General features: G+C 48.6%; 1 protein-coding gene across 1 annotated transcript in view; it reads right to left on the reverse strand.

The window, feature by feature from the left end:
• SMAD7 (SMAD family member 7) overlaps positions 1–13,515 on the reverse strand; it is a 27,025-nt gene that overhangs the window by 11,205 nt on the left and 2,305 nt on the right. Inside the window, exons 2-3 of the mRNA XM_057378456.1 lie at positions 13,479–13,513; positions 8,596–8,670 (exon numbers count right to left, since the gene is read on the reverse strand). Coding sequence (XP_057234439.1) covers positions 8,596–8,670; positions 13,479–13,513 — 110 coding nt within the window. The remainder of the gene's footprint in view (positions 1–8,595; positions 8,671–13,478; positions 13,514–13,515) is intronic.

Below are 13,515 nucleotides of genomic sequence, written 5' to 3' on the forward strand. Positions count from 1 at the left end.
AAAACCCAAGGGATTTGGGCATCACTAAGACCCAGGAGCATCCTCACACAAGGGAGCTGGGGCTTGGCAAGYCCAGCACCACACCAGCTTCTCCACAAAATAACTGCACTGCAACTCTCAGGTGAGCCAAGGCTCGATGCTCTTGACACCCAGGATACATTTTCCATGCTTGGCTGTGACAAAGAACAGGAAAACTACAGGCCTCTGCCTATGATTTATGGGTTTGTTCCTTATCGTGAGCTAAAAAGTCTCAGACTGGCTTCCAAAGAAAATGAATTCATCAGTTCAAATGCAGTGATGTAACTTCAGGCTCACAGCTCCTTTTCCAAATAAAACTCCTGTTACTTGATTCCTGCTCGAAGAATGATTTTATGGAGTTACTGACTCGGTCCKCTCTGCCTGGGAAGGTGCTGCCATGGGGTCACTCACAGCCATCCCGCSTGGGCGAGCAGGACCTCATCTCAAGGCTCAGCTTCTTGACTGCTTTGCCATTTTCCCTGCTTTTCTACTCAAAACCTCACCTTGCACACCAGTGTGCAAACAGACATTCAGCCCCTCTGGTACTGTTTTGTACTAACCACCATGGAGAGGATCTTCCTCAGCAGTGACACCTGGTAATTTCATCATCCATAAATTCAACCCGCAGCCTTCCATCACCAAAAATCACTGAATCCACAGCCAACTTCACCACTTGCAAAAGTGACAGAAGTCTGAATTGCCCCACCTTCCTATCAACTGAGCTTCACCACAAAGCCACCTCTTATTGACACAGTTTTGGTACTGTGAACAAAACCTCTTCAATTTATAGAAGTATTATATAGAATTTGATACAATACAGAACACATTCAATATGCAATGAATATACTGAATATATTCAACCTACGTATCTACAGAATACATTCTATATGTATTCTAATACACATTCTATATTGACTATATCCTAYATAATTATATTATAATACACTGAATAAATCATCTCCATACAGAGGTTGAATAGATTTTGTTCAATATTTAACATCTACAGTCTCACTTATTATGCACATCTATAAGGTACRTATTTGCTGCTAGAGTTAAGAGCCCAAGAAATTCTGAATTATTCCTTTAACAGCAAAATTTACCTTCACACATGCTCAGGGAAAGCCTGGAAAKCCATGGGAGCCAGGACTTCACCTCAAAGCTGGCTCACCAAACCCCAGTACCCCAAAAGGGACCCCACATCACCCCCGAGGGAGGATGAGGAAGGCCCACAGAGGCAGGTGCAGGTCATCACACACTGAGGAGCATCACCAARAGCATCACCAGGACCTCCTGCAACCAGCCCAGCACTGCCAGCACAACCCAAGCAGGAAGGCTGAAGCCAGTAGGCTTTTTATGTAGTGAGGTTAAAAGGGTACAGAAGGGCTGAGCCAGCTCTTACAGGGTGGTTTTTTTTTTTCTTTCCCCTTGCAAGTTAAAACCAAGATAATGACACTGGGTGGGGACCAATTTGAAGGGCTGAGCAGCCAAACCAAAATTAGTCTCCCCGCCAAGAGCTTCCTAGGCCTCACAGTTTGGGGAAGGAAGCTGAGAAAAAGCATGAAAATAAAAAAAAAAAGTTCCTCGGGAAGCTGGACCATCGCTCTCAAGCAAAGGTGACCCTGCTAGTCAAATATTTTTCAACATAATAAAAATAAAATCAAGTACTGGAGCAGCCTCCCTAGGAAAAGCCCATGAGATGGTGTTTTTTCCTCCTTTTTTCTCCTTTTCTTTCTTTTCCCTCCCCTGGCACTTTCTTTCCTTTCACTAATAACCATGTTTTCTTGCATTTTTTTTTTCTTGGCTCTTTCCTCATAAAAGACTGATGTAATTTCCTGTCTTGTCCCAATGTTTCCTGTTAATTAACAGGGTGAAAGTTATCATCACGCATTTAAATGGCAACCCCAAAGAGGGGAGGGGGAAAAAAAACAGGGGAAAAATAAAAAAGAGAAGAAAAAGAAAGGAGAGAAAAGGACTGTCTGTTAGCAAACACCACATCACATCCCCAGCAGCACAAAACACCATGGAAAAAGCTTTTTGGAATCAATGACTTGAGCCCATGGGCAAAGAACCCCCCAAAGGCAGCAGCAGGTCTGTGCACAGGGGWTCCAAGCCCCCACCCTCCCCTGGATGGGGATGGAAAATCCCTGCAATGCTTGCCCAGAAAAGCTCTTTTCTTGAGTTAAGAAGGAAAATAAAATAAGAAGGCAAACAAGGAGATGGAAAAGTGGAGGAAGAAAGACAACAAGCAGAAGAAGAAAAAGAAGAAAAAGAAGAAAAAGAAAAGAAGGAAAATAACAAGAAGAAGAGGAAAAGAAGGAGGAGAAGGAGAAAAAGAAGGAGAAACAGAAGAAGGATGAGGAAAATAGGAGAAGAAGAAAAAGAAGGAAAACAGAAGAAAGAAGAGGGAAAACAGAAAAAGAAAATAGAAGGAAAAAAGAAAAAAAAAAGGAAAAAGTAAGATAATTTGCTAAGAAAAAGGCAGACAGCAACACCCAAGATGTTGCTTTAATTAAAAGAAGTTGAAGAATAGAGAAAAAAAANGTTGCTTTAAAAAAAAAAAAAAAAAAAAAAAAAAAAAAAAAAAAAAAAAAAAAAAAAAAAAGAAAACCTAGGGGCTAATCCAAAGACAGCAGGCGGAAATCCTGTGAGCCGCCGAGCTCCTTCCCCTGCCCGCCCTCAGCCCCGTGCAGGATCAGCTCCTCCGTGCCCTCTGTTCCTCAACAGCAGCCGTGACGCAGCCGGTACCCGGCGGCACCGCGGCCACGCCGACGGCGGGCGAAAACAAAGCGATTTAGGCAAAAAGCGAGGGTGGTTAGAACAGAGACTATGCCTCAGCAGTTAATAATATCCCAGCGCTGAAAATAAACTGGGAAGGAAGCTCCTTTGTGACAGTAGGCAGGCGGCCAGGCTGCGGCGTGGGTCATTCACGCCGGCGGGGGACGGCAGTGGGGYTGGCACCCACCTGCCAGCCAGCATGTCACCCTGCTGGGGCACAGGTAGCACTGGGGACAGGGTCCCTAYGCACAATTTTCTTCTGGGCACCCTAAAACGGACTGCACCCCAGCACACAGCAGCGGGGAGGTTCACAGTGTGGCCCCCGTGGCTGGAAAGAGGCATCCCCCCATGGCCGTGGCGGGGAAACGCGTGTGGCTAATGTTACCGGTTCCTTTGGTGTAAGCGATACCCGCTGGCAGACAGCRGCGATGGAAACCATGCAGCCCTCATCCCTGCCAGCCCGGGGCTGCTCCCCTAACAGTGTTTTTGTCCCACCGAGTTTTAAATGTCCCCAGTGATCAAGTTGCCGGCGCGCAAGGGGACAGCTTCCGTGAGCCGAGTGTGGTTTGGACTGACACCCAGCTTCCAAAATTCACCTTTCTAGCCTCGTTCTTCCCTAAAAAGTGCCAAGCTGTGGGATTAAAACACAGGTAGCCCCTATCTTGGTCCCCCAACATTGCACCCACCATCATCCTCACTATGATGGACTTGCTGGTTATGGGACCTCTGCATTTTATCATAAGCAGTTCCAAAGGCACCGTTTGGCTGGAAAATCCTACTGGTGTCTGGAAAAATGGGTTTAATGAAGCTGCGCAGGTATGGATTGAAACCGTATCTAATGGGGGCAGCACCTCTGCTATCATTCCTTCTTTAAAACACATTGTAAAGGAGTATCTAGGAAAGGCTCAAGAGGCTCTAGAGCACTTAACAGTAATTATTAAATGGATTCTATTTGCTTTGGAAGGATTTTAATCGGTGAAACGCCCAGGGCTGGGAGGAGGATCCTAGTCGTGTCCCGGGGGGGTCCCCACAGGGTGAGAACCCCCTTAAAAAAAAAAAGACAAAAAAAAAAAACCCTCACGGGGCTTGAAGGAACCGGAGAGGGTGGCCAAGCCAAGAGCCCGGGGTCGGTGCCAAGCACCAGCTCCCTCCTCCCAGTCGGCCACGGTCAGATGATGTGCGAGGCGAGCCGGGAGGCTCCTAGTCTGGCAGGCAGCCTGCTCTGCTCCAGAGGCTCCAGTGCTGTCATCCTGGCGTTAACCCCTGATAACCTTGTCCTTCCCAGGACGGCACAGCGGCTTTTAGGCAAGCAAGGAGCAGGGGGTCAAGTCTCCCAGCGAGGCTGGGAAGTAAAGGGTGCAACACCCTGCRACGCTCAAAGCAAATTAAAAAATGTCAGAACGACGTAAGCTCAAAAATAAACCAAAAATAAGTGACTTAAAGAAAAAAAAAATTCCCAAGCAATTGTTTATCCCTGGGACAAATATACAATCCTAGTTCCACAGGAAGATGTCTCAATTTCAGATTATAATAGGATGCCAATTTGTAAATAAAGGCATTTCACAGGAGGTTATAAACTCCGTAGGGGAGGGAGGTGGAAGTGGGGGGAACGGGAAAACAGGCAGGACTTTGGCGGAGAAACAGCACAGGATCCTGTTTACATGGGCGGGGGGAGAGCGATGGGGAGCCGCTTCGGGGGGCAAATATCTCCGGATTTGGACAAGGTGCTTCTTCCCTGTCGAGCAGATACCAGCAGGGATCAGAGGCATAGTGAAACATTCCCGGCCTGCCCGCAATTTTGGAATGAAATGTCAATCATCCAAGAGGTCCCTTAAACCAGACRAGGTCCCACAGCACAGAAGAGCTGGAGTAGAGAGTGATGCTAACGCCCTTCCAGCCTCAGGAAGGCTTTTCCCTGTGTGTTTGGWGTGGAGTTGGGAGGGAGAAACCAAGTCTGTGCCTGCTGCAGGACAGCCTCGTGGGTTTCCCAGCCTCAAGGCTTGCAGAACCTTGATCCAGCACCTGCCAAGCATYATCACTCAACATCCACTGGCTCTTKGAGACCRTGAGGTGCTTCCAGAGTTTGGGCAAATSAACAGAACTGGGCCAAAATCTGGATAAACCCTCATGTTTGGTATTTTAGAAACAAACCTCTATAAAAAAAAGCAGTAGATGTGGCAAGGACACAAGCCTGCTCAATTTGCTCTCCCTTCTGATGACAAGCTCTGGGCTTCTCAAGAGCTTTGCCTTGCCAACAGACCCAGCCCTGCTCACCTGTCCTGCTGGAGAGCCACCTCCCCAGCAACCAGTGACACCACAGCCTCCCACACCACACACAGGTCAGGACAGAGCTGTCCAGGCTGGTGGATCACCTTCTTGGAGACCCAGCACCAACACCAGCAGCTCCCTTGTGCCCCCGGAGCAGAGCTTCTCCATGGGTCACACAGGAATTTGGCTCCTACCAATCTGATGCCAGCAGACCACGGGCCAGCCCCCTCCAGGCTCTCCAAACATGGCTTTGCTTGTTTGAAAGAAGTCATAACCAAACACATCTGCTGAGAACAAGTCAGCTCAAAATACAGGAAAACCACCCTCTGTCTCCTATTTACGGGAATTATTTTTATCTCCAATGGGGTATTTTTGCTCTTTAGCCACACCGAGGACAGAAAGGATCTGGCTGGCACTACCTGAGCACAGCCATGTCAGTGGGAGAAAACGTGAGCGAGGAGTCCTGACCTCCCCACAGGCTGACCACCGATAAAAATAAAGATGATATAAGAAAATAAATAAAGGCAAGAATTCAGGAGTGAGAGCCAGTGCCTTGGGCAAAGCAAGGGCTACATCAGCCAGAGAATGGGATGGCTGGGGGAGACAGAGCAGAGCTGGGATGAGAAGAGGACACCAGGAYGTGTGAAGGACCACTCAGTACTGCATTCCTGGGTCAGGAAGGAGAAYAGAAGAAGAGAGGGAGGAGGGGAACAGCTCAGATAAGTTATCGTAAGGGGGAAGCAGTCCTTGTACATCCCCTGGCTGTGCTGCTCCCCTGCCACACATCCTCCAGCACCTCTGGTGTCCATCAGCACAACAGCCTGCAGCCCCCAGGAGAGRGGCCCCAGAAGGGCTGAGCTGAGGCTCCTCCTCACCAAAGACTCCTCATGGAGGAGCTGCAAGGATGCTCGCTTTGAGCCCCTTCAGTGCACCCTGTGCCCCCATCCTCTCAACCCCGCCATGCATTCCCCTCCCAGAGCGCCTGTGAACCCCAGGCTGGCCCCATTCCCAAATTCTCAGTGCTGARGGTGATCTTCCTTGCCAAATCCTGCTCTCTGAGACATCAGAGCAGGYCCACTGACCCTGCTACTACAACAGCATCCACCAGGCACCACTGGTGACCAAAGGTTTCAGTGTTTCAGTGCCACCACCACCACTGCCATCCATCTGTGATGTCTTTTTCCTCGCTCCGGTTTCCAAATAACCAGAATAATTACCTTTTTCTTTCTTTTCTTATTTCTTTTCCTTTCTTTCTCCTTTCATCAAGGAGCCACAAATCCAGCACGTACAGGTCTGGAGGGGATGAGGGATGCTGGGTTCTCTGCCCAGCATCACCCATCCCCATCTGACCAAACACAGATAAGACCAAGCCAAAGCGCCGGCTGTGTGCCCTGCCAATAACTCTTTAAAGCCCTCTTCAAACACACTCTTCTGCTAACTAAAGTATGCAGGAGTGGGTAGGAAGAGAAAGGAGGAGAAAGTGAGCTTTGGAGGATTGCTGCAAAGTGCGTTTATTTTCCTTTCTTGACTGGGTCTCTCCAGTTGGGAATTTTCAGCGCTGCACTTCTGCGCGCGGAAGGGAGATGCCAGTAAATCAGAGCAAATTCAAAACAAATGCTCTTTCATGTGGAGGCATTCGGCTTTGTTTCAGGGCTTGGGTAGCTAACCATATCCCTTCAAGAGTCAACTCTCCTATCAGCTCCTCATTAAACTAAATGGCTACAATTACATTTGGGGAGGAAAAAAGAGCAGTTAATGATCGTAAAAGGTTCTGTTTCCAGGCTTGGGGAGGGGGGGGACCTTTGATAAGGGGGCCAAAAAAAAAAAAGTCCAATCCAAAGAAATAAAAACAASAGAATAAAGTAAGTCAAAAATGGATTTTCAGGTGGAAATGTGCTTTAATTTGGGGAAGAAGCTCAATTAAGGAGCTAGGGGTCCCCTTCCCGCTGCCCTTTGGGAGGCACCAGGAACAAGCCATGTTATTTCCTGCAGCCCAAGCCCCCACCTCCGCCTTCCCTTCGGGAGCAGAGCTGCCAGACGAGATGTTATCAATAGGCTGAACCTTACAGAAAGCCCCCTTTTAAAAGCAAGTACTTCCTCTGCTTATTTCATGTGGTATCCTGTGGAACCGAACTCTCTCCTCCCCTCTGCAAAGGGTGTATTTCAGGAGGAAAAAGGAAAAAAAAAAAAAAAAGAAAAAAGATCTAACAACATCCTTATTGTGTTGTTTTGCTTCTTGTCTTTTTTTCTTGCTACAGTCTCTTTTTTTAAATTCCCTGAAGCTATAGGCTCCAATAGCAAAAATACAAAAAAAGCCCAAAGCCTTCTGTCTTAAAAAAAAAAAAATAACCCAAACAGCAACAAGTTTCCCTGTTCCCTCTCCCCCTTCGTTTGATTAATTCTCATTAGGGCCTTTGAACAAACAATATGCTCCCCTCTCAAATAACAGACAGGGTATATATTACACCCAAAGAAAAACAAACAAGGCTCACTCAAAGACATCACATCCACACCAAACGCAATTCCTGGAGAGAGGCAGGGGCAGATGCATGCGCGCGTGCAGCCGCCGCCAGCCTAATTCCRAATTCCAGTTTCAGGGTGATGAATAAATCATAAATCAAGGAGACATCCCCACAAAGGCAAGCACCTTCAAACATCAGCCAGTACCTGCAGGTACATGGTTTCAGACACTTTAATCCTGGCAGAGACACTGAGGTGGCCAGTCTGGGGTGGGAGATGAGGTGCTGGTGACATCACACCTTGGAAATGGGGTTGGAGCTGGACTAGGTGACCTTCAAAGGTCCTTTCCAACCCAAACCACTCTATGTCTCTATGCAAACCCCAAGAGGGGCAGGAAAACCACGTTCCAAGCCTCCATCCTGTAACAGCAACTGGAGACTGAAGGACATGGCAAACAGGAAAATGAGGAAAATCATAGAATATCTCAGATTCAAAGGGATACATAAGGATGTCTGTAACATCCTCTGCAAAAACTCAGGCCACCTTTCCTTCCCAGGCRCCATGAGCCTTGCACATTAGATGTGGGATGCTGGTGACCCGACCAGGAGCAAAATCTGAGCAAGGTTCTCATCCCAGARACAAGAGATGCTCCCACCACCAAGCCAAGCAGCGTTTGACACCGAATCCTTCTTTAAGGTGCGACTGCACCTGCTCCCATAACCCCCACATCCGAATGAATGATCAACCAACATCACTCAGCACTTCCCTGCCTCAGTCCTTCTGCCTCCTCCTGCCCCAGCCCAACAATGAATGGAGCAGAAGGCTGGAATTCAAAGGAAATACARGCTTTTGGGGATTTTGGCTTTTTGGAGAACCTTGTCCGGCATTTCAACACATCCTCTGCACGAGAGGTACCCAGCTGCTACTGAAATGAAGCCCAACTCCCCCTCCAAGCACATTTTTCTCAGTGATGTGTATTCCCAAAACTCCCCCAGAATCATTTCACTTTCACAGGACCCTCAGCCAACGCAACCCACCCACGGCCAAGACCAAGAGCAACAAGAGATGTCTTACCTGAGAGCCCCCCAGGGGCTAGACAATTAGTTCCCCCTGTTTCAGTGGAGGAAGGCACAGAATCTGGACAATCTGCTGGAGCAGAGGAAAAGGGAAAAAAAAAAAAAAAAGTCAGTATATAGGTGGCTCTTTGCAGGCTCCCAGCATCGCCCCAAGCAGGACACACATTCCAAAGGGCTTAGCAGGAAGCGATTACTAATTGTCCGTGCAGAGACAGTAGTTCATCAAGAAGCATCCACCCTAACTCGTTGTCTCAGTCAAGGCTGCGCTTCATCACCAGCCARCGCTGATTATAGACCTGCAGAAATTACAGGCTGGCTGCCACCTCTCCGGACAAGTCACTGAGGAGATCAAGGTTGTCGCCGTTCTGATGTAAGCGAGCTTCCAAAAACGCTTAAATCGTGGCTTTATGCACCCAATTTAGTCTACACCTGTAACTCACCGAAATGGGAACCGAAAGGGAAACGTCTCATTGCTGCCCTTTTGGCACAAACGGGCTGAGTTCGTGGTCCCCCGCTCAATTTCTGTCACTGCCAGCTGCTGGCAGATCTTGTTGCCACCTCCTGTCCCTCTGTGCCCCACCACAGGGCAGGGGAACTCTGGCTGCTCCTAAGGGGYTCCTCCCTATGGATGGAGGTGCTGGAACTCAAGGCTTGCACTTTTCTATCCCAATCCTGCTCCTGCAGGTGACAACAGGCAGAAGCCAGCACTGATCCTCTGGTCCTATGGACCAGCTCCAGCCTTTTGGTCACCACCATGTGGGATCACAAGTTACAGGACAAGCCTGGGAAGAGCTGTGAAACTCATGCAACCTTCCAGTCCTCAGAGTCTTTGGGTTTCACCAAATTTGGGCTCCCTATGAATTATTTCACCTCAAAGCAATGGCAGCCACCAGAAGAGCAGAGATGATTTCTCCCTACTGATAAAGCAGTTCCTCCAGAWCCCACCCCTGAAATACCAATGAATAAGAAATTCCTGTCTGCATAACCTCATTTTATCAGAGTAAAGTAAAAGCCCTAACAGGAATATACAGTTTAACAGGATATACTTAATCAAACTGAAAACAATAGGGGAGACAGGAAATAGACTTACTTGTGAAATACTGTATATGATATGCTCTCTAAATGCCTTGTCGTGCTTTCTATGCTTTAAAGAAATTGAGTTTTTACTTTTTTTTTAACTCTTTATATTCCAGACAGGAGATGACCCTGCCATTCCCCTGTGATGGCTTCAGCTGCCTGAGCTGCAGATGCTTTCTGAACACAGGCTGGAGCACTGTGCCCTGCCCTGGGCTCCCTCCTCCCTTAGGAGCTCCTGCGGGTAATGGACATCACGGCCCTTTCCATGTTGTCTTGCTCTAGGAATCATAGCTGACCACGTTCTGTTACCACATCAGGCAGGACAGAATCCTATCCAAATATCAAATGCATAACCCCAGAAATGCGAGATGTGCTTCCACACCTTCTTCCTMTGCTCCCTCCCTGTGTCCCACCACCCAGCAGGCAGCTCCCCTCACCCGTGAATCACCCACTGAAGTCTCTTTACGGAATGCAGAGCTGGTGCAGCTCAGCCCCAGACCAGCCCTGACAGTCAGCTGTGGGATGAGCTCCAAGGCAGAGCCTTCTCAGGGTCTCTGCCCTTTGTGTGGCTGATTCATCCCTGCACTCTTCCCACCACCCACAGAGCTGCCCAGGGCTCTTGTTAGGGGGGCGTTTTATCCTCAGCACCAGAGAGGTCACAGGACATTTGTCCAAGCCTGGTGCACACCAATCTCCTGCCAACACTGCCTTCCCACAGCATAAACCCATTGTGGAGACACACAATTATTCCCTGTGGCCACCAGCCCAACCTTGCAAGGTGTCAGRCAGCTCCTGGAGCTGATGCCACAGGAGGGCATTTGGCCCCGCAGCAACATCTCAGCGAGTCTCCTGCACTCTCCAGCACCACCAAGACCAGGAGCACAACAGAGCCACTTGCAGACCCTTGTCACACTTAAAGCTGAGTCACAAATCTGCCTGAACTAAGGCAGGGCTCTGTTATCCACTCACTCTCAGCAGAGCTGCAAGCGGCAGCTCCAGCAGGGACACSAGGAATGCTGGAGTCCCAGGAATGGCAGTGTCCCAGGTCAGGTTGGATGGGGCTTGGAGCACCATGGGACAGTGAAAGGTGTCCCTGCCCAAGGCAGGGGGGTGAAATGAAATGAGTTTCAATGTCATTCCAACTCAAACCCTTCTGGGATTCTGTGACTGAGCAAGCCAGCCCAACCCACAGCCTTCCCCCAGGTAACTCAGCCATCAAGGGCACATCTTTSTGTTCTGTGACAAGTACACAAATACCAAATCTACCCTAACAACACACAGCCTGATGCAGCATTTCACTGCCTGCAGTAGACTCTCAGCTCCCTGTCCTTCCCCGCTTTCCTCCAGCCTGTCTCAGCCTCCATCACCTCCAGAAAAAAACTATTTAATCCCCATGGCAAGGGTTTTAAAGCAAAAGAGAAGAGAGATTTACATGATGAGGGGAGAAATTGTTGACGATGAAGGTGGTGAGGCACTGGCTCAGGTTGCCCAGAGAGGTGACAGATCTCCCACCCCAGAAACACTCAAGGTCAGGCTGGATGGGACAACCTGGTCTAGTTGATGTTCTAGAAAATGTTCCAGCTCATTGCAGGAGGGCTGGACCAGWTCATCTTGAGGGTCCCTTTCAACACAAACCATTTCTGATTCTGTGATCTGGTGATCTCTACCCAAGCCCACACCAGTCCATTCATGACCTGCCCRTCTGTCCATACGAAGCWCTTACAAGACATGGCACTGAGCACWWGAAAACTTTTATCACCACTATGGCACAACTTTCCCACCCTTTCCCAGCTGGCAGAGTCTAAGCATAGGGACTGTTCCTGCCCAAGGTCCCAGGTGAGAGGATGGCTGATGTGCATCAGCCAGGTAAAATATTCCTCACACCTTCTCATAGTTCACAACGTGCATCTGGGAAACTGCCACAGGACATGGCACCAGGGCTGGGATGGGAAACCCTCGGTCCCTCTGCAGAGGAAGTGCTAAGAAACCCTGAGCTTGCAAAACCCACCTGCCACCACAGACTTGCAGGCTCCGCTGGTGCCTGTCACAGCCCCGTTAGTCAGAGCTCAGCTGCCAAGCGGATTTTTCTTTCGAAAAGGGAAAAAAAAGGAGGACTTTTTGGTGAGTAACCCAGTTGTTTCTGTGCTTCCGATGGGCAGCGTTAATCACTTCCTATTGGCCGATAGGAATAACTTTTCCTTTCGAAATGGCACATTCATGTTCTGCGGCTTTTCTGTTTACACACATTTTGCTACCTTATGTCAACACTTGCTAATGAATAAATATATCATTCGGCTAACTGAAAATGAGATCCTGGCAGAGGCAGATTGGATGTTTAAATCCTGCTAATAGATTTATCCTGACATCTTTACAGGAAACCAAAACCAAGTTTTAACCCTTCTCTCCCGCAGCTCCGAACCCTTTYGCATCCCATGGATCATCAACGCCCGGGAAGAAAAGCCACAGAAGCAAAAGTAGGAACTTTTGGGGGAGCACTGCAGGGCTGCAATCAAAGTGGTGCGAAACCCACAAAATTTCATGACCCAGCAGACCCTCAGAGTCTATTACTGAACAACCCTTCTGCAGCCCAGCACATGCTCGGGATGCTGAACCCAGTCCCAATGTCCCTCTTTCATTCATGAGCCCTTATCTCCTGTTTTTTTCACACCAAGGCAAGTTCATGCTTTGCAACCCAACTGTTTGTTAAACAGCTCTGTTTATTTCCACAAAGCAAAAAAAGACYGATTAATGTTCCCAAAGAGTTTGCAGAGAGAGGAAAACAACAGCCTCCAAGGAAGCAGCAAGCAGGATAAGACCCCAACCAGCGCACCAGAGCAGCCTCAGGCTGGGGCTTCTTTCTGCCCTGTGACACTGAAGAGAGGTAATTTCACAGACGCTGCTCCTTTGGCCAAAAAMAAAACCCAACCAAACAACCTGATACTGGTTTTTAGGAATATTTATCCACCTTTGGCTCCCTGCAGCGCTGTGCCTCCCCTGCCTGCCACGACCGCGGGACACGACCGCAGAGACCACCGTGCTCCAGCCAGCACTCCAGAGCCACTAATCCTCAGGAAGCCAGGAGCTGCTCCTCCCGAGCTCCCCCTGTTTCCGACTCTCCCCACCTCTCCTCCTTCTCCCAGCCTCATTTATCTCACACCCCGAGCTCGCTGCCAACCAAGAGTTTATGCAGACAACCGCAAAAGAGCTGGTGCCAGCCTCAAATGGGCTTCTCCCCTGGCACCCTGACATTCAATTACAAGCAACAGGCATGCATAGTGATGCTAAGAAATTTAAACTTTAAAAAAAGTAAAATGAAAACAACTTTTCAACCTCTTTTCTTGGGTTTTTTTTTTGCAATTTGATGAGGCAGGATTAGGCTCCCATAAATTTCAGAGAGATTTCTAACAAGCCCATGTGTCAAGGTTCGTTGGGATTCTCAGGCATTCATCAGGGAGATGCTTGCTGGATCCCAACCTAAATCCCTGAAAATTCACCCAGGGGTGCGGGAGCACTGCCATTTCCATCTGGAGCCTATGGTTTTCCTGGCTGACTCAAGCAGCACAGGCCTGCGCTGCACTGCAATTCCTTCTGAAGTTCMCTGCCAGAGTTTTAAAATCCTACTTTGTGCAGAAGGTGGCTTAGATAAATTATATGTTAATTCTTCCAAGGGTAGCARGAGGCACAGAAGCACACAAGCAGCCCAAAAGCGAAATGCATGACAAAGGCAGGAGCCTGTTTTCCCCGATAAAAAGGCTGTTTTCCCATTTTTTATCTCTTACCCTGCATAGAAAGAAGTCCACTTACCAGTTGGTTTGAGAAAATCCATTGGATATCTGGAGTA

This window comes from Malurus melanocephalus, unplaced genomic scaffold (assembly GCF_030028575.1).
Source record: "Malurus melanocephalus ecotype Western Australia unplaced genomic scaffold, MMel_1.1 scaffold_359, whole genome shotgun sequence".
NCBI classification, from domain to species: domain Eukaryota; kingdom Metazoa; phylum Chordata; class Aves; order Passeriformes; family Maluridae; genus Malurus; species Malurus melanocephalus.